This window comes from Schistocerca piceifrons, chromosome 2 (assembly GCF_021461385.2).
Source record: "Schistocerca piceifrons isolate TAMUIC-IGC-003096 chromosome 2, iqSchPice1.1, whole genome shotgun sequence".
Lineage (NCBI taxonomy): Eukaryota > Metazoa > Arthropoda > Insecta > Orthoptera > Acrididae > Schistocerca > Schistocerca piceifrons.
Window position 1 is genome coordinate 1,060,224,734 of NC_060139.1, and position 24,550 is coordinate 1,060,249,283.

The following is a 24,550-nucleotide window of genomic DNA, read 5'->3' on the forward strand; positions in this document are numbered from 1 at the left end:
TTTACAGTTCAGAAAATCTGACACTGAAAAAGAAAGAGAAAAATGTGGAACTACACCAGAAAGAAATAACTTTAGGAAGATTTTATGACCAAAAACCCGCCTCCTTAGCCAAGGTTGCCAATATGGTGGCACTTGACTGATATAAATTGTTCTAATCTTGGCACTGGAAGCAATCTTCATCACCATTATTTGGTCGGCAACAGAAGGAGAGATGGGGACAAAGTTCCTGATCACCACATTCTGCACCACTGTCATGTATTAAATTCGAAACCTCCCCACAGTTTCTCATGGAGTGACAGCATGTGACTGTACTGATTATGATCTGTCTACTGGATGGGGGCTTTTAAGCTTGTAGATCCCTGTGATGTTATCTGAGAGGAGCACATTGCATTGGCACCAGCTTTCTTTTCTTTCACCATCAGACAACACAATCATGACATGATGCTGAACACACATCCACAAAGTCACTTACACACAACACATAACATTCAGACTCTAAATTACATGTGGAGGAAGAAAACCCTTTCCAGTTAGGTGGCTGAGTGTACGCTTTGAGGTTTCCCAACCAACAAAGCCACGTAACATTCACATATACTTAAAACCAGAAAAGGAAAGGAAGGTTCAAGGATGAAGAGCAAAATCAGAGAGGCAAATGGTTCGCACGAAAAGATACAACATCTATGTGCACTTGACAAAAAATGTGTGATGGCAGATCAAAACAGAAAATTTTCAATCATCAAGTTACAAGCAACCAAAACATGGTATGTGGAAATAAAATTATATATTTATAATAATAATAATGTATACAGATTATATCAAAATGAAGATGTAACCATGAATAAATTTTACTTGGTAGTAACTGCAAATAAACAAGTTTTTCAAACAAAGATTAATAACTTCATGGGGTTCTGGGAAAAAGACTGTACAACAGTTAAGAACACCTGGTCAAAAGGGAAGGGAAAGAATTTCAGTGAAAATACTGAAGAATTTATTGGGGATGGTATGGCGGGGAAGGTGGGGGGGGGGGGGGGGGGAGGAGAAGGACGGAAGAAAGAAACGAATGAATGAACAAATGAATGAATGAACAAATCAATTGTTCCCCATGGCCTACAGTATGCCGAATAGCTGAAGAATATGAAATCAAGCTATGGAACATCAACAATTAAGAAAAGGATAGAGTGCTACGCAGCGTAAAGTTGAAACATTGAGTTGTGGACAGGCACAAAGAAAAGATTGTTATATACGAAGCTTTTGGCCAAAGCCATCTCCAGAAAAGAAAGGAAAACACATACATTCACACAAGTAGGCACACTTCACACAATCATGACCACTATCTCCAGCCACTGTAGTGGGCATGTCTCATACCAGCTCTGCTTTTTATATTGGTATGACTACCAACCAGCTGTCCACCGAACTGTGGTATATAGGGAGTGGCATCAACAGTGTATATAGGGAGTGGCATCAACAGTGATAGGTAGGGTTCAAGGATATAAAGGGACTGCTTCATTACTCAGGATATCTGAATCCTACTGTCCACCAATAGCTATTCTGAACTGTGCAGATGGAAGCTACCATTAAAACCATTTCTCCGCCCTCAAAATTACCGGTCTCCAGCTATAACTTCCTGTCTCAACACCCTCTGCCTCACAGTTTCCACCCCTCTATCCAATAACTTCCTCCCAGAACACACCCCCTCACCCACATTGTGCTTGGCCTTGTGCAATGCAATCACCAGTCTTTTCCCCTCCCCGCTTCCTGTCGCCCCCACCCTCTCCCACAGCCTCCCGATGCTGCCCCTGGCAACTTTTTCCTGATACCTTCTAGTTCCTGCACACTCCACCAGACAGTGTTCTCCTCTCCCCCCACCTGTGCACTGCTATACCTCTCCCTTTGCTGTCCAACTCCTAATTGCTGCTTTTGTTGCAGATGTTGTAGTTTGGCTAGAGAAGCTGGAGACAGAAGTTTTGTGTGTGTGTGTGTGTGTGTGTGTGTGTGTGTGTGTGGTGTTCTTGATTGTGTTAATGTGCGCGTGTCTTCCTTTCTTTTGTTAAAAAGGCTTTGGCTGGAAGCTTGGTGTACAACAGTCTTTTTGTTGTGCCTGTCTGCAACTCACCGTACCATCTTCTCTGTGGATAGCAATCTACATTTTCCATAATTGTAGATGAAGGTGATGATTTTAATTCCACTTAATAATACTCATGCTACAATAATATAAGTAGTTTTTATATTTACTGTACCTAAAAATCACTTGATACTATAATAAAAAAAGAGATTCCTAAAATTATATATTTTTATCTGCCATGAAATGTCTCATATTGTCATATTACAGGCTAAAAAAAAGGAGAGATTATTTCAGGTCTCTGTGCAGTCTCCATATACATCTACGTACAAACTCCATAAGCCATTGTACTCCACAAGCCACCATATGAGGCTTGGCATTGCCCTGTGTACCTACTCTACTAGTCATTTTCTTTCCTGTCCCACACAAAAATAGAGCAAGGAGAAATGACTGTCTATATGCCTCCACATGAACCATAATTTCTCATATCTTATCTTTGTGGTCCTTATTTGTAATTTATGTTGGCAGTAGTAGAATCATTCTGCAGTTAGCTTCAAATGCTGGTTCTCTAAATTTTCTCAAAAGTGTTCCTGAAAAAGAATGTTGTCTTCCCTCCATGGATTCCCATTTGAGTTCCCAAAGCATCTCCATGTTCGCATGTTGTTCAAGTCTAGCAGCCTGCCTCTGAATTCCTTCGATGTCTTCCTTCAAACCGATCTGGCATGGATCTCAAACACTTGAGCAGTACTCAAGAATAGGACGCAATATGCAGTCTCCTTTACAGATGAATCATATTTTTCCAAAACTCTCCCAATAAACAGAAGTTAACAATTTGCCTTCCTTACCATAATCCTCACATGCTCATTCCATCTCATATCGCTTTGCAATGCTAAACCAAGATGTCTGGACATGACTGTGTCAAGCAAAACACTATTAATGCTGTATACGAATATTACGAGTTTGTTTCTCCTACTCACTTGCATTAATTTACTATTTTCTACATTCAGAGCTAGCTGCCATTCATCAAACCAACTAGAAATTTTGTCTAAGTCACCCTGTATCTTCCTACAGTCACTCAACTTCAATACCTTCCCATACACAACAACATTATCTGCAAACAACCGCAGATTGCTGTACATTCTGCTGCGTAAATCATTTACGTATGTAGAAAATAATAATGGTCCAATCATACTTCCCTGGGGCACTCCTGACGACACATTATCTATGCTCGACAATCACTTATAATACTTGAAGTCTTCAAGCCACTCACATATGTGGGAACCAGTTCTACATGCTTATAACTTTTTTAACAGTATGCAGTGGGGCACAAAGTCAAATGCTTTCTGGAACTCGAAAAATATTGTGACTGCTTGTTACCTTTCTGCTGTATATCATGTGAGATAAGTGGAAGCCAAATTTTGCATGAGCAATGCTTTCCAAAATCATGCTTATTTGTGGCCATAAGCTTTTTGGTCTCAAGAAAATTTATTATATTTGAACTGAGCATATGTTCAGGGATTCTGCACAAACTCGATGTTAGGGAGATTGGTCTGTAATTTTGCAGGTCCCTTCTTTTGCCCTACTTATACAGGAGACCTGCACTTTTTTCCAGTCACCTGGGACTTTGCGCTGGTCGAGAGATTCATGTTAAGGGCAAGTTAAGTAAGGGACCAATGCCGCAGAGTACTCTTTGTAAAACAAAACTAGGATTCCATCTGGACCTGGGGACTTATTTGTTTTCACCTCTTTCAGTCATTTCTTTACTATGTCATCCGTACTGGGGTCTGTTCAGTTGTCAAATTATAGTATATTTGTATAATTTTCTGTGTGAGACAGCAAAATTTAAAAGTTTGGCTTTCGTTTTGTTGTCTTCAACTGCCACACCTGACTGTTCAATGAGCGACTTGATGAAAGCCTTAGACCCGATTAGCGATTTTACATGGACCAGAATTTTCTCGTGTTTTCAGTCAGATCTTTTGCTAAGGTAAGATATTAGTAGTTGCATGCATCATGGATAATTATTTTGTCAGAAGCATGAATTTCTACTAACATTTGCCTGTAATTATTTGTGTGTTCTCTTTTGAACTGTGAGTGCAACACCCTTTGCTTACTCAGCATTTTATTGTTAAGCCACAGTGGGTCTTTACAATCCTTAATCCACTTACTCAGCACAAAGTTCTTCCTACTATGATTTCAAATCTGTTTAAACTTTGGGCATAATTACTCTGTGTCTATATTACATAAACTAAGTGTTGTCAATTCACTGTCTAAGTGAGATGCTAACAACTGCTTATCTGCACTTTTTAACAGAAACAGTCTCCTAGTCTTCTTGACTGATTTAGGTCTAAGTTATTTCCATTGTGTGAGGGTTGCTTAACTAGCTGCTCAAGTCAGTTTTCTGAAAATGTGTTCAAAAGCACTTTGCACGACTGACTGACTGTACCCCCTATCAGTGAATCTGTAGGCGTCCCAGACTATGGTTGGTAGGTCAAATGCAACTCCAACTATAGTTGGAGCCATGAGTGATGGCAGTTGCGTTTCGGTTCGTTCTGCGCACCTGGGATGACATCCTCCTACAGTCAATGAATGTTCAGCAGTTTTCCTAGTGCTCTGCTGTGAATGTCTTGGCCAGTGCCAGTATTACATGTAGTTGTGGCAGTTATTTGGTGAATTTATATTCAGTTCGTTGATATCTGTCATGGCTGATGGTGGTGGTCAGTGACTAGTTCTCCATAAACAAGTGAGACACACAATTCCCAGGATACATGCTTTCTTCAAGTGGAAGCAGAAAATGGTGGACCTATCAGAGACATTACCATATCTCAGGAATGCACTGTAGAAGTGAGTGGCATCAACTTTAGAACTGTTCAGCGGATTGACAGAGAAGATAATTTATCTGCCCAAACCGTGGAAGACCAGTTTTCAGATTGCCACGGGGACATCACAGGCATGATAAGCCTGTCACTAATTTAGACAATTCAGACATCTTTGTCAAAATGTTATAAGAAAAGATATGGTCATTATGTATAAGGTAGGTGAATCTGGTATTGTCAAAAAAATTTCACTGAAAATGCGTGAAACTATTTTAAAAGCAGTGTTACCTCAATGCGAAGAATACTGAAAGACACTGGGTTCAAATATGCAAACACAAATGACAGAAAAAAACTTTTAATGGAAAGTTTTGATATTGCTGCTTCAAGGCACAATTCTTAAGACATATCCTTGAAATTAGAAAAATATGGCAAACACTTACTTGGACGAAACCTGGATAAACCGGAGTAAAAAAGCGTGTTAGAAACAGTGATGGTTCGAGTGGCTTTAAAGTACCAGTTGGTACAGGGGAACAAAGAATTGTGTTTCATGCTAGCTCTGCTTCCAGATTCATACCAGAAAACAAGTTAGTGTTTTGTGCAAAAAGGTCAATTCTGGGGATTATCATTCTGAAATGAACTCTGAGACATTTACATTATGGTTTAAAAAATAGTTTCTCCCTTACTTCCCTGCAAAATTGATGATTGTTATGGACAACGCAAGTTATCACTCAGTTGTTAACAAAGCTCCCATGCCGTAGCTTGCAAGTAAAAATATACTGCACAATTTCAATGAAACTCTTGAGTGAATTGTTGCAACTTGTAGGGCTTCACAGGACTTGTGTAAAAGTCTATGAAATCGCTTGTAATACACAGGAACATGAACATACAGTTTAGCATCTTCCATCATATCATTGCCAGCACAATCAGATAGAACTCGTACAAGCACAAGTGAAAAAGAATGCCCCACAACAAAACACGACATTTAAAACTGCCGCCACAGAAAGACTTTTGCACAAATCACTGGACAGCATAGCTCCTTCAGCACGAATGTGACTTTGCATTTTAACTGACAATCTGCTTGATCCCGTCAGTATCACTCTAGACCAGACGAGTCAAACAATGACACCGACTGCGCACGATGCAGATGAAGGCAGTCGCAGCGATTGTAAACAATGAAAGGTGAAGCACACATACAATATTCGTGTTGCCTTTTTCCCTACAGTTTCTCTTCCGCAGCCACAGTTTTATCAGTGATACTGTGGTATATTTTGTCTTTTACGACTGCAATAAAAGTCTTATTTGTACCAAATGTGCTTTATTTTGAAGCATCTTCACTGGACAGTACTTTGACTTCTACATCACCAAGCCATCTGATTACCTGTCATAGCTTTAAGATCATATTCAGCGTTTGCCTCGACTAACCTATATTTTAACAACTGCTGTTTCTGTATAACACACACACACACACACACACACACACACACACACACACACACACACCCACACACGCACGCACGCACGCACGCACGCACACACACAAAGAGGTTCGTTTTTTTAGTACACTGCACTGACATGTCAACTTTGTTTTGATCAAGGTGCTTTAAAATAACGGAAAATGCACCTGGTCTACATAAAACGTTTATCACAGTCACAAAATATGAAAAATTTTCCAATATTACATGCAATATTCTTGCGGTATTAAAATTATTTCCTTCAGAATATTGTACAACATGAAATTTCTGGTAGACTGTGTCTATGTTGGCTGTAATTAGGTGCTACACATGGCAGCAACGTTTTTTGGTGTTTTATGAAAGTTATTATCTGTAAAATTTAATTTTGCCATCGGACACAAGCGTTTTTATTCCCACGTATGTAGATACACCGGATGAAGCACAAATCGCAACTTGCTGTACCAGGCAACATTGCATATCTCTTTCCTTTCTATCCGGATGTCTCACCATGGTAGTCATGTGATGGTGGGGGATTAACTTTCTCCATTGCCCACTGCTCCTGAAACACAAGCTTAGGAACTGTTCAGTGTCTGAATTTCCAAGTGTGTAATGCTCCATCATCTGTAACTGGCAATCATGCAATTCATGTCTGTGCCTCTCCATTCCATGGTCCACCATCATTCACGGATTCAACTATAGTATTGCATAATTCGGGTATTCACATGCTGTAGACTGGGTGAACATAGACTGGCAATGGGAGGTAAAAGGCTGTACACAGATTTTTAAGCTTAAATTGATGGTAGGCAACGAAAACTTCGTACCTCCATCTGTCTCTGAAAACTCTTAATTCCAGTAACTCCATAATCAAAGAGGTTTGAAAGTGCATGAATTTCTCTATCTGTCAATAACTAGGCTTCTGCTAAAAGCTACACATGTACCAACTTTCTTTTTCACTTTTCATTATCTTTTGAGAAACCGTTTTTCTTCACCCCCAAAATTTAACAAAATGCAGTTATGAGATTTTCATTGCCTATCATCAATAATTGCCTATAATTCCATTTTGGGGTCAGTCTCTATACATATTTGTAATAACGTGGTCAAATATGATGCACACCCGACAAAAACCGAAGTTCTGGCTATAACACAAGGTGCTCATAAAACCCTACCCAGTCCATTTTTAGCCCATTATTAATCTGAATTAATATTTTAAAACTAATTATTTTCAATATGCTAGACTGTAGATCTACCAAAGACCAGTTGGCCACATAGATGAAAACTAGATTTATTACCACACATACGAATTTCCAGTAATAGTTTTAAAATTCTTACCAGGTCTTGCCTTTCAATGTGAGTCATTTTTTCCACTATCGACCACAACCAACGCTTAAATTTCACAAGTCTCTCACTGGATTCTCCAGATTCATCGTTGAAACTTGTGTATGATATAAGGACAGCTACATTTATATCTCCAACTCCATTAAGCAGCAAACGTAAATCTTCAGCTGTTAATCCATCAAGTGATCCTGCTGGGAGAACATCAAATACCCCTGTACGGATGCTCTGCAATTCACAAAAATATTTCAATATTAATAAACTGATTTGAATACCAAACTACAGCTACCATTAAAAAATATCTATTACTCACAATAATGCAATTTTCTAATGTTCAGCTGCCATTTACAACATGTGAAACACCACTAATAAATAGCAAGAAAAGTACAATTAACACAAAATCACACTAGAGTGGTTCCGGCCCTCTAATATTGTTTACAAACATATGTTGTCAACTTTCTTGGGGCCTGGGCTTCCTAATTCTGAATTAGTAGAAGTAGCATCGGAGAAAAATTGCTGTAGCTGATGCTCTATATCTTGCCACTGCCAATTTTAACTTCTATACCACTTTATTTTTTTCTAGGTGGGGGGGATTGCAAGTTGACAGATTTCGGCCATTATTATCCTTTTTGGGGCGACATTGCAGTACTGACGATAGACATGTATGATGGGTTAGCTTCCAAGTGATGTTAAGTCAGAAAAATTGAAAGGTAGCCCGACACCACCTATTGTTAGCAGACAGGCAGATCTCTGTATCCGACAAGTGGCAAGGGTCCTAGTTTGACAGTTCACTCACAGAGAGCACTGAATGTTATTACGCTAAAGGAAACTGCTTGTTTTCTGACATAAGCAGGACTGGAGAAAACTGGAAGGAACTGGTGTCGACAGCAGACATTTCCAGTATCCCAGAGAGCAGTACGTTATGCGAAAAAGCACTTGAAGTGGCAAATAAGCTCAGTATTCAGGACTTCCTGCATCTAATGGGTGAGTCGACACACTTAAGAAGATTACAATGTGGTGAACACTATAAGGTAAATGTAGTAAATTTTAGTGAATAGCAAAGTGGCAGATAAAATGAATCTGAACACAATATTAATTGAAGGACATACGAATTACTGATGGAACAAGGCTTTCCTTCAGAATCTTTCTAAATACCACATGTTTGCCTCAATGTGACGTACCAATGCTGATAGGTCTGAAAAGATCAAGTGTCTTGTAACTGGCAAATCAAAGAAACCCTGTCGTTTTAAAAATGTGAAAATATTGTCCACTAACTACAGTGTATGGATAACATCATAACTTTCTGAAAAACATTTGCATAGTCTTACTGGAAAAGTGTGAGCCTGGTAACAGGGATATTCTCCTCTTGGTAGAGTTTCACATTACAAAGTTAATTATTGCCACCTAAACTGCACATGCACACTGCTGAGCTTGTATGTGGCAATTATCCATGTTCTGAAGATACATTACAGGAAAACCATTTTGCAGAAGGCATTACGTTTGATAATGGCTGGGAAGGACCTGGCATCCTTTCAAGTTCAATTCTTGACACACTGCACTACACAGGTTGGTCCATTGATAGTGGCCAGGCCAAATATCTCACGAAATAAGAGTCCAACGAAAAAACTACAAAGAACAAAACTTGTCTAGCTTGAAGAGGTAAACCAGATGGCGCTATTGTTGGCCCGCTAGATGGCGCTGCCATAGATCAAACGGAAATCAACTGAGTCTTTTTAAAATAGGAACCCCCATTTTTAATTACATATTCGTGTAGTACGTAAAGAAACATGAATGTTTTAGTTGGACCACTTTTTTCGCTTTGTGATAGATAGTGCTGTAATAGTCACAAACATATGGCTCACAATTTTAGACGAACAGTTGGTAACAGGTAGGTTTTTTAAAATTAAAATACAGAACATAGGTATGTTTGAACATTTTATTTCGGTTGTTCCAATGTGATACATGTACCTGTGAACTTATCATTTCTGAGAATGCATGCTGTTACAGCGTGATTACCTGTAAATATCACATTAATGCAATAAATGCTCAAAATGATGTCTGTCAACCTCAATGAATTTGGCAATATGTGTAAAGACATTCCTCTCAACAGCGAGTAGTTCGCCTTCTGTAATGTTCGCACATGAATTGACAATGTGCTGCCGCATGTTGTCAGGCGTTGTTGGTGGATCACGACAGCAAGTATCCTTCAACTTTCCCCACAGAAAGAAATCCGGGGATGTCATATACGGTGAACGTGCGGGCCATGGTATGGTGCTTCGACGACCAATCCACCTGTCATGAAATATACTATTCAATACCGCTTCAACTGCACGCGAGCTACGTGCCGGACATCCATCATGTTGGAAGTGCATTGTCATTCTGTCATGCAGCGAAACATCTTTTAGTAACATCAGTAGAACATTATGTAGGAAATCAGCATACATTGCACCATTTAGACTACCATCGACAAAATGGGGGCCAATTATCCTTCCTCCCATTATGCTGCAACATACATTAACCAGCCAAGGTCGCTGATGTTCCACTTGTCACAGTCATCGTGGATTTTCTGTTGCCCAATAGTGCATATTATGCCGGTTTACATTACCATTGTTGGTGAATGACACTTCGTCGCTAAATAGAACGTGTGCAAAAAATCTGTCACCATCCCGTAATTTCTCCTGTGCCCAGTGGCAGAAAATGTTCAAAGTTGTTGGCATGCAATTCCTGGCACATAGAAATATGGTACGGGTGAAATCGATGTTGATTTAGCATTCTCAACACTGACGTTTTTGAGATTCCCGATTCTCGCGCAATTTGTCTGCTACTGACGTGCGGATTATCTGCGACAGCAGGTAAAACACCTACTTGGGCATCATCATTTGTTGCAGGTCGTGGTTTACGTTTCACATGTGGCTGAACACTTCCTGTTTCCTTAAATAACATAACTATCCGGCAAACAGTCTGGACCCTTGGATGATGTCGTCCAGGATACTGAGCAGCATATATAGCACACGCCCGTTGGGAATTTTAGTCACAACAGCCATACAGCAACACGATATCGACCTTTTCTGCAGTTGGTAAACGGTCCATTTTAACACAGGTAATGTATCACGAAGCAAATACCGTTCGCACTGGCGGAATGTTACGCGATACCACGTACTTGTACGCCTGTGACTATTACAGCGCCATCTATCACAAAGCGAAAAACGTGGTCCAACTAAAACATTCATATTTCTTTACGTACTACACAAATATGTAATAAAAAATGGGGGTTCCTACTTTAAAAAACGCAGTTGATATCCGTTTGACCTATGGCAGTGCCATCTAGCAGGCCAACCAAAGCGCCATCTGGTTTCCCCCTTCAAGGTAGACGAGATTCGTTCTTTGTAGTTTTTTAGTTTGATGCTTATTTTTTGAGATATTTGGCCCGGTCACTATCAATGGACAACCCTGTATAGTCAACATACATAGGCTACGCATACTGCCTTGTGGAAACAGTGGACAATCTTGTAATTTTTTTTTTTTTACACATATTTCACAGTCATGTTACCCAAGTGTTATCAGTTCTGTCTTATTACCAAGTCATCACCAGATGATCTGCGCACCATTCCTCTTTTCCTCTGATTTTAAAACAGATTGTCTAATAAAGAAGCTATTTTTGTGATCTAAGGCTGAAAGGGATGGAGGGGGTTAAGGAGTCCACTACTCCATTCCCACTGATTCCAAAATGCTGAATTCTTCCAAAGAGATGAAGTGGGCTAGGTCTGCCAGATCTGGCTTCTGGTAATGATGACTGTGAAGCCTCTTCATTTCGATGTGGGAAAAGAAGCAGTTGGATCATCCATGAAAGACTTTCTGCGAATACACAATAATGTTGTCACCTTTGAAAAGTGTCTATAGAAGCTTTAAATGCAACAGTTAATAATATGGAAATAATGGTCCAATGTATCTACGAACTAGAAAACCAGATTGAAAAAGTTGCTAAAAGAAATTTAAACAAGCTATAATTCTGGATATTTGTGTGAAAAAGTTGAAACTACCAATTTGTTCAGAAAGTATCAAACGTGTGTGAAAGTGAGGATTTTAAATTAATAGTCAATACGATTAATACAGTGTCCTGCAACCTCTTCAAACTACCCAACAAAGGTAAAGCTACTGGACTCCTGTGGATCAATCAAATAGAAAAGACCCAGTAGAACTTCATATTAGGGAAGACATTAATAACTAACAGTGGTAATTAATATTTAGCTGTTTAAACCAAACCCTTCTGAATATCCCTTACAGAAGTTAACCACAATGAGACCAGGAAATGGTCTGAGGAACATAAGGTAGGAGTTTAGCACCCTGAATCACTGAAAGGCACACAAACGAGACTGTTGACTCTGGTAGCTTTTGGATGAATCCTTTTTCAGAGCTACTGAATATGTACTCAAGCTCTGAAGAAGGATTCATCTGAAAGCTAACAAAGTTCTCAGCCATGTTTATGTGATTTTTATAACACTTTGCAGCAAAACTTTTAACAACCGAGAAAATTTAAGAGTAAGGTAAAGCAGCTGAACTGTACTACAAACCTAGTCACAAATTTATCTGTGAGAAAAAGTGCTTTGCTATGTTAACCTATTTCTCGCCAGGAAGTCTGTGGACGATCTGGAGGAAAAAAAACTCTTACCTCAAGTGCTTTCTCCTGAACTTTTATCATCCGACATTCAGCATATTTACGCACATAGTCATACACATTTTGAGCAGTTACTTCCACATCTCTGCCACCTGGTATTAACTCCAAAGACCCTCCACCCTCTTCAGGGCTCAGGTCAATGCTGTAAAGTGACAGAGAAGGATACACATAACAACTGTGCACAATAGTTCATTTCCACACTAGGCCTAACTAAAATATAAAATAAATAAGTAACATTAGTACATACAACTCACAGAACATAGACAGTAATATGAATTTACCTGAAAGTGAGATCCAGAGCTGAGAACAAACTATTGCTGTCTTTAGTCTCTGCATCTACTACTAACTGCCGGAGGCTTTCATAAATAACAGGATCGAAGAAAGCCAGGTCATGAAATCGAATTGGCCTTCCCAGTATAAATTTCATGACATGTCGATTCAGGAATATTGGACACAGCTCATTTTGTAGCAGGCAGAGTCCGAGAAGCCTGAAATTTATAAATTCAAGAGACAAATGAAAGACCGGTCATTATAGAGTTGAGTTTGACGCATTAAACATTTGGACACGTGCTACTCAATGCATTCTTAATGGTTTCTGAAACAGTGTTAACAATAATCTATTACAGTACACAATAAGCTACCACAAAGAGGGGGGAGGGAAACACCATACCTCCTCTTCCACCACCACCACACTTATGAATCAATAATCAACTGAATAAGACACACCTGCCAGGTAGCATGTAGCAGCCTCTTTTGCCCCAATGATTATGGCATGGACTATACAATAACAGAAAACTCCACAATCTCACTGACTGTGGGGAGCATTGCCTTTTGTCATTTTTGACAAATCCATACACTGTAACAAGTGCACAGTGTCCAACAGCTGTGTCCCTGTGCCAGTCAAAATGTCATTTTGTCAGCAGAGGAATACGTGTGGGTCAGTGGTACCTGTATGTAGCCCCTGATGTGGAAATGTTTCTGCACAGTTTGGCTCCTCATAAATTGCCATAATCAAATACTGAATTGGCAAACTGAATTGATTTGTCACCTGAAAAGCCAAGTGCCTGCACATCCATGAAGATAGGAGATTCTGAGGCATCGGATACCTATTAGTTGGCCATGGTCTAATCTTACCTGTGTAGCACTTGATTGTTACCATACGGCCAGTGCCAATCGTGTGACAGAGTAGGTAATCTACATCAGCTCCCCACCCTCTTTGCTAATTCGATTGCACTTGTTGAGTGTAAAGGTCTATCTTCTATAAAATTATGAGACAGAATTACTGGCCAGTACTTATCACAAAGAGAAATGTCAGTACTACCTACAGACTCACATAAAAGTACATATAGAATTCTAGCTTTCGGAACTACTTACGGCTTCCCACGGAAAGACTGGGGAAGGTTAAAGAGGAAGAAAAGGCCATTCACCTGTATAAAACACTGTGCGGTGGACACAAATTAATAAACAACACAAACGGTTTTTAGGAATTTCTCTGTCTTTGATGTTGTAGGATTTACAAGCAGTAGCTTGTAGTGAGCGAGTGCTTGAGGTGGTTTCTACAGAGGAGAGTGACAGAAGGTGACAGGAAGTGGAGTGAAAAGGATATCAGGGAGAGAGGACTTCATAATGGTGCTTGACTTGAGAAAGCTGTAGCCTCAGTGGAGAGAGGATGGAGGCTACAATATAAAAGGCAGAGCAACTTGTTAAACCACACATTGTTTATCAACTAACTTGTATGTACTGAAGTGAAGCAAAAAGTGATTCCCCGGTTATGAGTTATAAGTAAGTTCTCACTTCTTGGCTGATGTCACCCCAATGTTTCTCGTGCTCAGCTTTTGCCTTATTTTAACGTCCAGTTGCCTTGTCGTATTTTCTTGAAGCTGTGGACCTGCTACTTAATACCACTAATTATACTGTATAGACTTCTTTGCCAACTGCAAAGGGTCGAGGGCTGCAAGAAAACTCACAACTATGCCAACTCACTAAGAAATGACATAATTACTTTAGAAAGAACTCTTCTATATTTTGTTGCTCAAATAAAACAACTGCACAGTCTGGTGAACAGATTTCACATTAACTCTAGCAACATCTATGGAGTGAATCCTGTGACATCATATGAGACATAAAACAATTTCAATCGTTTTATTGGGTGTTTGCATCGGTAGACAGTGCCACTTTCTGATACTCAGAACACTGCCAAGCTATGGCGCCAAAACACAAACGACCCCTTTACATCAAGTGAAGATGCTCATTGCTGTTCCACTCTGCCAATGTCCTGTGTCCAAGCTTTGTTCATCATCTCTGCACATATCAACATAAAGTGTGAAAAGAGGCTTGTTCACTACCTACTAACTACCTAAAGTACATTTTCCACTTTCACAATTATCTTTCATTGGCCTAAGAGGAAACAGTGGATCATGTTTTTCAGTTACACTGCTGTACATATAACCACCACTAACCTGACTGAGCACTTGAATGGGCAGAGAACAATTGTTTGCTTCAGGGACAGTTGGTACCCAGTATAAAGCTGGCTTCACAACATGGCTGAAGGGACCTGACTGCCAAACAAACTACATGAACTATGGACTACTTGGGTTCAACCACATGATACTAGTTTCCTTGATCTGTGGAGATGAGAACATGTTCTCCATCACATCCTTGCATCCTGAAACTTATAAATGCACTACCTTTTAACTGCAGGAGCTGAGTACCTGCTTTTCCTTCTTACCCTTCCCCTCTCTGAACTCCAAGGAAGGTTATAATAATGCATGTAGTTTTATTTGGGCTAATCAGCAACACAGCACTTCTCCTGAAGGTAAGCAGGAGCTAGCAAGTCTGTCTCGTAATTTTATAGTTTTCTCAAGACATTTCTCCTTTTGGTACGATTAAATCAGTTGTGGGTAGGGCCCTTCTGTAATAATTTATCTGTATGCTACTGTATTACAAAATTTGATACTGCAGACAACAGAGGGCAAGCTTTCTTTGTGAACAGCTTTCGTGCAGAATTTGTATCTTTGTAGGTTTTTTTTAAAGTTGAAGTGTTGTTTTGTCTGCAAATCCACATTGAAATATTAAAACAAATTACACATATGAAATTTATTACTGCCCAGACTGACTTTCAGTCAGATGATGGTTTATTCAAAGATCCCTAAATGCAAAATAGATGTGAATTCTGCCCCCAATGTGAAAACATGGAATTACTTAATACACGCTATGTGTAAGAACCTGTTTGTACAATAAAAAGTGCATGAACGCAACAATGTACCCATGCGCTCAAATGCTTTGGTGCCATGTCAATTGTGGGTGGTTGAGTGGTCTATTTAAGATACACACCATGTAATGAAACGCAGTGGCAAATTATGTGGCACATTTGTTGGTTGTCTTGAATACTGCTAGAGGTCGGTGTGAACTAAGAATAGAAAGTATATGGAATGGAAACTTGGCTCCAATCCATGCATCAAATTTTAGTGCGCTTGCGAGAAGTCAGTTTTTCGAAGCACTGCAAAAGTTATAAATACATAATGAGCAGTAATATGAGAGAAGACCACACAGGGAAAAAGAACAACTCTCACAAAGTGACCAGTAAACAATGAAAGCTCACTGAACAGTAAAAAATACTGTATGTAAATGACACAAAAGTACATCAACTCCTGCAGCTGGATTTTCGGTAAAATTCTCCTTCTTCACTGAAAAAAAAAAAAATTAAAAACAACTTGTTTGGGATTGGTCATTTTCTTCACTACTGTACATAATACCTTAACCGATTCTTGGGAAACTAATTGGCACTCAAAATTGATTTCTTTTGCATCTTACAATTTCAAGTCACAGCTTAATGACAAACTGCCAATTGTTTCGATAATGGTCTAGTCACTGTGATACTTAATTTTCTAGCACACTGCAGCATAAAATTTGCAGGGCTTGCAGTGAAAAATGTGCTTATTTCAGGTGAAATGTTGCTTTGTATTAAATGTAGCTAACATATCAAAACTGTTTTCAAAATTGGAATTAAGAGCCACATTTCACTACAGTATGGAGGAAAAAAAGTTTAAAAATGGAAAATTCGGGATGGAATGTAACAATATTATGAGAAAGAAAGTTGTTACTTACCATATGGCGGAGATGCTGTGTCGCAGATAGGCATTTGTCAACAACACACACACACACACACACACACACACACACACACACACACACACACACACACAAACTGCAGCACACACAACTACAGTCTCAGGCAACTGACAGTGTGGTTTCAGTTGCCTAAGACTGCAGTCGTGTGTCAGTGTTGCGTGTGTGTGTGTGTGTGTGTGTGTTTTGTCTATCGTTGACGAAGGTCTTAATGGCTGAAAGCTTTAATTACGAGAGTCTTTTTGTTGTGCCTACCTGCGACTCAGCATCTCTGCTATATGGTGAGTAGCAACTTTCCTTCTAATTATATTAAAAAAGTTAAAGTATTTTATTTGAGTGCGCTGCCTGATGGTGCCACGTGCAAGAGGCATGCAGCTCAGTTGTGAACAGTTCGTGCAAGTACACACAAGTTTCTCAAATTAGTGATCACAATTTGTTGTTGTACTTCCTGCTGAAAGAAATTGAAGAAGAAGAAAAAGGAGACATTCTACACCTACATTTACATAATGGTAAAGCTGAAACACAACCCATATTTAGAATACTGCTTGACGGAAGTTTCTTTATTACATGTATCAACTGCCATTTATTAAACGAATATGACTGATATTACGCGTATTAAAGTGAACTTATAGATCCGAGCCTAATTCAAAAAAATTTCTATAAATTAAATTTTAATGCAACCTACTGTCTTCGTTTAAAGCAATACCTATGCATTACTTTTAGGTTGAAAGCATGAATGAAAACTACAGCACTGACCCAATTCCTGCAGTATGCTTTTGTAGGAAATAAATTCGATTTATCGGCTCGCAGTAACAGAAAAGTAAAATTAAGAAGTAAAATAAAATTGTTGCATGTAAAAACCTGATATTTACAGAACAAAGTAGTTTCATTACCATCTGAAGCTAAAAGCAGTTGCAGTTCAGTTCACAGCTTGCATGTGTGAACAATAATGAATTTAAAAGCTTGTGAGATAAGTTTGTAGTTAGATATTTACCACAGGTTCTTTCATCAGTGTTTCCTTTCAAAAAAGTTTATCTTTACTTGGTTAAATTACTACTGTTTCATAAGAATGTACATTTCAAACCTTAGCAATAAGCAGCTATCATTTTGGTATTTACTTGGTTTCAATATGGTGTCGAGCACAATGCTCTACTTCATATAAGCTAAAGGAGCAAATCTCTGCTTTTCTTTCTGTATACTGTCTATTCTGTGACAATACTGTGCCAACCTCAACAAGCAATTGCATGGTTGCCGTTCCCGAATGCTTTGTGTTGTAAGTTGCTCGTTGTTTTGGAATGACAGTGTGTGTGTGTGTGTGTGTGTGTGTGTGTGTGTGTGTGTGTGAGAGAGAGAGAGAGAGAGAGAGAGAGAGAGAGAGAGAGAGAGAGAGAGATCATATACACCCTGGACTTCCCAGTTACGAATACACTTTTTCCCAGGTGAAAATGCATTATATCCTGGATGAAAGTGCATTTTTTCTGTGTTACATGGTAATATATGTTCCATTGGAGCTGTGAAACTTGAATTCAACCAAATACAGTACGGTAGCTTTAGAACAACACGTTTAAATTCACAATGTGGCTATATGTCAGCCATTTTTGAAGCTAATTGGGTTTCCATTTGCCATTTTATTGGTAGACAAGGGCGCCATCTGCTGTGTCGCGCCCCGTTCAAATTGCCTTAGATCAAATTCAAATAGCTTTTTCCACCTTTACTCAAAAAACAGTAACAGCAGTGATTTCTGTATATAATGGTAGCAACAAGGAAAGTTTTAGTAGCAATATGTATAAATTTTTCAATGTGGATACAACTTCCTGTTGCTTGCAATCTGAATGTAAGTCAATGCATTTTGAGCAGGTGCCACCTGAAGATTCTGGAGTAAACTTCAAAATGTGTTGTGCTTAACTGATATAAATGGTGACTGGCACAGAAATTCAGTGTTTTTGTTGTATTTTGAGGGTAGTCACAGGTTTAAACACCAGTGCGCTATGAATGAGAATACTGTTAAAAAAACTGTGCATTACAAGCAATCAACACAAGTAATTCAGTAACAATAATTATTTGGAAGAAAATTAAATAATTTTACATTTCATTTTAAGAATGTTTTACGGACATTTCATTTTTATAATGCTTTCATTGGCATTTTGCTTTTACAGCATTTCCATTGACACCTATTTTGGCAACTGTTTCACTGAACCTTAAAATAAATTAAGCTTGGTATAGAGTCGTCTTGTAACTTTACTTGTACACTCAAAAGATTCAGATTTACATACAGTAAACAATTAATACTGGGTGATTTCATCTCAAATCATACAGGACATGACAACTCCTGGTCATGAATTTCTCTGGAAAAAATCTATTGGACCTCTTATTATAAGTGTTAAGAAATGAAGTATTTTCATTTTATCTTAATTTCTGTAAATAGTACGGCCCTTTGAAAAATTTATAATTTGTAAGTAACTCTTAAAACAGTAGACAACAAAAAAATAACTAATAAACTAAAAGTACTGGAGACCTGGCAGATGTTTTGCACTAAAGCTCACTCTTAGTGTGTTGAAATTTAGTTGAAATCCGCACACTTATGGGCTTCCTTTAACTTACAAATGTAAGATGAAAATACGAAATTTAAGTTAATTTTTCCTCTCAATTTTTTTTTCTAATTTGGGAAGTCACAGAACATTACATTTTCTGTCATATTAGCAGATACTACTTCTGTAATTATAAACAGTATCTTCTCTGCTCCAGCTCTCTGCATTATGTAAATATTTATTATTAAAAATGCAAAAAAATGTATTTTTATGAATTTTTATAGATTATTTACTTGAGAATTACACAAAATACTGTTTGGTTAATATGTTAGCAGTCAGTGCATACCCAGTGGGCAATATTTTCCTGTGTAAAGTGTTAAAAATTTCTCAACAGTCTGTACATTTTGCATCACTGAATTTCTAGTGCAAAATATGAATGTTGGCAACACCGTTTCCAGTGCTCTTCTGTTTAAACCAAACGAGTGAGAGCTTGCACATAAACCATTCTGCATCAATTTTTGTGTTTGGTTTGAACTTTTTGTTAGACACAATGTCAGTGAGAAAATACAGTGGTGAAAGAGTGAGGGGTGTGAACTATGAAAGAAAGACACAAGATGGTGTTTAAGAAAAGTGAAAAACACTTCACAGTTGTTGGAAATCTGTCAGAGGTATTGCAGAAATATCTTGATCCTCAAGTAACAGTATTAGCATCATATTCATTGTACAGGAATTGCTACACACATTACAAGAAGAAATTTACTGACAATGCAACTGAATGATCACCATCACCCAAATGTGAAACTGAAGAAGACAGTGCAGATGTTTATTCCTCGGTGTGAAACAGTTGATTTGTTGAATGTCAGCATTTCTGCTGCAGCCCCTACTATATCCCCCCTTCAATGTCCAGAAACTTTAAGAAGCACAAGGAGAGGGGGGGGGGGGAGCAAGCATGTAAAAAGAAAAGTGGAAGGAATTGAAACAAGTTTTATGCAAGCAACCTCTTCAAAACTTTGTGAAGTGTGTAATGTAGATGCAGTTGGTGCAGAACCTGAAGATAGTGATATGTGCATGAAATGTGATGTGTGGTTTCAAAACCTTAATACTGCTGTCTCAGCAGCCATCTATACTGGGAAGAGACAGTTGCTGTCACTGATACCAAGTAGCTACTCCAAGCAGCAGATACAGAAATACATACCCACTTCCTCACATTAGCTGATTTCAAAAGCTCATGAAATAAAGAATGAGAAAAGTATTTGGGCATGCCCAGATTCTTACTGTGGGCATCCATTGCAAGGTGATATGCTTACTGTTGCTCTGGAATATTACCTATGTGATGACAAAGACTGCAGCAGGCAAAGTCCTAACCAGGATGATGATACCTCTGTTGGCGAAAAAAAGGTAAAAAGATATATAACAAGATCAATAAGAGAAGTACATCTCCTAATGAAAAAGAAGGACCCAAATTTAAAAATTAGGCTCTCATAATTCTACTCATTACAACCAAAATGCATAAAATGCCAGCCAGTGAAGGAAGTATGCACATGTATTTACTACACTAATTTGAAACTTGTTTGTTTCACCATAAGCAGTGTAGTACACAGGGATGTAGACAATACGATGTGTATACGTCAAGAGCCGCAAGATAAAATGTTTGTTGCAGGAGTGAGCAATGTGTCCTGATGCTGAAGTGATGACATTACACCTTCAGGATACTGATAATGACATAACCTATGCTTGGAGGAGGGAGGAGAGTTGGTGAAGAAGACAGTAGAACCAGAGAAGTTTTTTTTTTACACAGGGTAGGCGCTGGGCCACGAAAGGAATAGCTCACCATCAAATCCAGAGGATTCAGTGACAGAATACTGACATGTTAAGTTCTTCATTTCACTTTGCTGGGAACCTGTCTGTTGCTCTGCAGAATGAAATTCAGAGCTACCACTGACACACATAATCACAGATATCAATATTCACATATGTTGCTCACTTTCTTGGAACATCACACTGTTTTGCTATTGTCAGTGATCATCTCATTCATGACAGTGCACATACATGCTACGCTGTCAGCATCATAACTGATGACGTAACATCTAGAGGTCACGCATTTCCTAAACATGTGTACATGACTGATGGTGCAGCATCTAATTTTAAAGGCCGCTTTCAGTTGTATGAGCTTGGTCAACACTGTAGTACAAGAATTAAGACAAAAAAAGGATATTTTCAGCAACAGGTCATGAGAAAAGTGCATGTGATGGTATAGGAGGTCTCTGTAAACATTATGCAACAAGATTTAATCTGCGACATGAAGTAGTTGATGCTATAAGAGATGCTACTCCATTTGTGCACACCATATCAATGTTAACAACAAACGTGAAACTCTTAATTCTAAATGAAAGTACATTAAGGGTGTTCCATTTAAAAAAGAGAGAAGCATGGTCTGCTATGAAGCCTATGGTAGGAATTCAATCAAGTCACTGCTGGGTTGTATCTTAATTCTAAATGAAAGTACATTAAGGGTGTTCCATTTAAAAAAGAGAGAAGCATGGTCTGCTATGAAGCCTATGGTAGGAATTCAATCAAGTCACTGCTGGGTTGTATCCCAGAGTAGCACATACATTGCAAGAATGGTTCTCCACAAAACAGTCTTTACTGTGTGTGAAATGCAGAGACCACAGTATACATTAGATGACTTTGTAGTGAGCCACTTCATTTCTTATGTGTATGACAATTGGTGGTGGATGGGAAAGATAGTAAGTGTCTCTCATGAGATGCAAGATATAACCGTTTTCATTATAACATTTCATGGTCCTGCTAATGCTTTCAAATGGCCAACATCAAAAGATCAGTGTGCAGTTCCCACTTCCTAAGTACTGCTCTTGTTGGATCATCCTTGTCCATGTGCAAGTTTAGCTCAGCTATACAAGTTCAATGAGAAGCAGATGAAAAAAAGCAAATGAACTCTCTTCAGCAGTGCAGTGTTGACTGTTAGATTGCAGGTGATTTTAATTCATGGAAAGTCACGAAGAAGTAAGATCATGACAGAAGACAATAACAATTCTGAATAGAAAAATGGATATAATTAAAATCAGCGATCAATTTAAATATTTCAGTGTTCATGATTTTTTGACCTTGAGAGTAGAGGTAGGCCTACCTAACAAATTTATCACATTTTGTACAGACAAGTATTGCCTACTCTGTACATTTCCAAAGTATAATGACCAACTAACGTACAAAATTTTTAGACTGGGGTTTTGGAGAAAATTATTTTTAAATAACCAAAAGGTTTCAGATTCTTTCATCTTTACATACAAGTATTTTGACAGTTTAAGAACTTCATGCCTCGTTTCTGAAGACAGTTAACATCCTGTGACTGTTCATATTTTCAAAACATAATTTTGAAATTCGCAATACATTGGAAATTTTCATAGCTTATTTTAAAAAAAGTAAGGGCGGGGAGGGAGGGGGGGGGGTTCATAACTGTGTATGTATTAATCATGACTCATAATACTGGGAACAAAGTATTTATTGAAAATAAATTTGGACCTGTATCACTTTTGGTTTCTTTATTACAATTCTTCCCTTTTGTTACGACATTTTGAGAAACACAGTCATTTAGAAATGTCTGTAGTGTTTCAACAAATCATCATAAAATCAAAATATTGTTGTTTTGGAGAGGTATCATGTGGAACTTCAACATATATCTTTTTCAGCAAACTTTGATGTGACACATTCACTCTTCACCTGTACAATTTGAGATGAAATCATCCTACTGCAGATAAAATAAAGCTTGAGGAGCAGTTTTAGGATTATAAATTTCATATGTCTTCCTTCTGCAGATTCAACTACTGTAAAAGATGACCATTGTTTATAAGGAACTGCTCAGCAATTGCAATGAAGAGTTCTTGGGTAAGATAATTTCACAATTTTTCGTAAGTAACAATACGCCTTAGCAGGAAGAAAATGTACGGTCAGAGAAAATTTTCTTCTTTGTTGAGAATATTGTGATACTTTTACAACTAGCTTGAAGTTCAAGAAGCCCCTTCTACAGATTTGTTATATTTTTAATATTTAGAATATCAGAAGCTGAACTACACATTCTTTTTCAAACCAGCCAAGTCAACCTTCTAACTATTTTTTAATATTTAGAATATCAGAAGCTGAACTACACATTCTTTTTCAAATCAGCCAAGTCAAATTTCTAACTATATTTATTATTCACATATGAGCCCAGGAGAACCATGCGAGGTGCAATCTATCAATGTCATGTTTGATGGTTGGCCTTTCTTTGTGGCTAAATTTGCTTCATCCTTTCAGAATGAAGGCTCTTTCTTTCATTAGACTACGGTGTTCCAGTCTGTTTTCTAATTTCCCTCTGACCAACTTTCCAATCAAATATCTTTTGTCTGAATGTTTTCCTATCTGTAAGGTCTGAGTGAGTTATACCAGCTGCTTTAAGATTCTCCTTAATTGTAGCAATCCATTTCATTGGCTCAGTTTTAGCCTTCCTTCTGTTTTCGAAGAATTCTACTATTTGTTTTGTCAACCTTGTGGGTGCCATTCTTTTAATGTGCCCATAAAATTTAAGTCTTCATTTTCTCATGTCACCATGTATGTCCGTGTATTCTTCTATTTCCTTATTACTTCTCAGCCTATAAGTTTCTCCATCAGTAATTTTGGGGCCCAATATTTTCCTAATAATCTTTTTTTCTAATTTCTTCAATATCCCACTTGCTATTTAAAATTAAAGTTTCTTCTCAATAAAGACATTCAGGTTTGATTACTGTGCTGTAATGTCTAAGTTAACTGAATTTAGAAAGTGATATATAATAAATATTTTGTGTTAATCTGATTGCAGTTGGCATCTTTTGACAGCGAACTTCATTTGCAGCTTTTTCCAGACCGTTTTCTTGTATTATTTCCCCCAAGTATTGAAATTGAGATAGCCTTTTTATTTTTCCATATTTCTTATCCAAATATTTTAGTGCTTGTTTGTTGCATGTCATGTATTCCGTTTTTTCTAATGTTATTTGTAGTTCTACCTCTTCTGAGACTTCTTTAAGAATTTCAATTTGTTTTTGAGCTGTGGTAACATCCATAGTTAAAATTGCCAGTTCGGCAATCTACTGTAATATCACTTCTACCTAACTTGATTGATTGGTCTACATTTTGAATCGACTTCTGCTCTCGCCATTCTGTAATTACTTTTTCCAAAATACAGTTAAACAGTAATGGAGAGAGTCCATCCCCCTGTCTAACACCAGACTTTATTTCAAATGGTTCAGAAATGTCTCCCATCCAGAGACTGGTTTGATGCAGCTCTCCATGCTACTCTATCCTGTGCAAGCTTCTTCATCTCCCAGTACCTACTGCAACCTACATACACTCCTGGAAATTGAAATAAGAACACCGTGAATTCATTGTCCCAGGAAGGGGAAACTTTATTGACACATTCCTGGGGTCAGATACATCACATGATCACACTGACAGAACCACAGGCACATAGACACAGGCAACAGAGCATGCACAATGTCGGCACTAGTACAGTGTATATCCACCTTTCGCAGCAA

The 24,550-nt window shown here is 38.2% G+C and overlaps 1 protein-coding gene across 1 annotated transcript in view; it reads right to left on the reverse strand.

Annotated features, from left to right (window-relative positions):
• LOC124777488 (E3 ubiquitin-protein ligase UBR5) overlaps positions 1-24,550 on the reverse strand; it is a 344,177-nt gene that overhangs the window by 10,043 nt on the left and 309,584 nt on the right. Inside the window, exons 43-45 of the mRNA XM_047252926.1 lie at positions 12,612-12,818; positions 12,325-12,472; positions 7,653-7,883 (exon numbers count right to left, since the gene is read on the reverse strand). Coding sequence (XP_047108882.1) covers positions 7,653-7,883; positions 12,325-12,472; positions 12,612-12,818 — 586 coding nt within the window. The remainder of the gene's footprint in view (positions 1-7,652; positions 7,884-12,324; positions 12,473-12,611; positions 12,819-24,550) is intronic.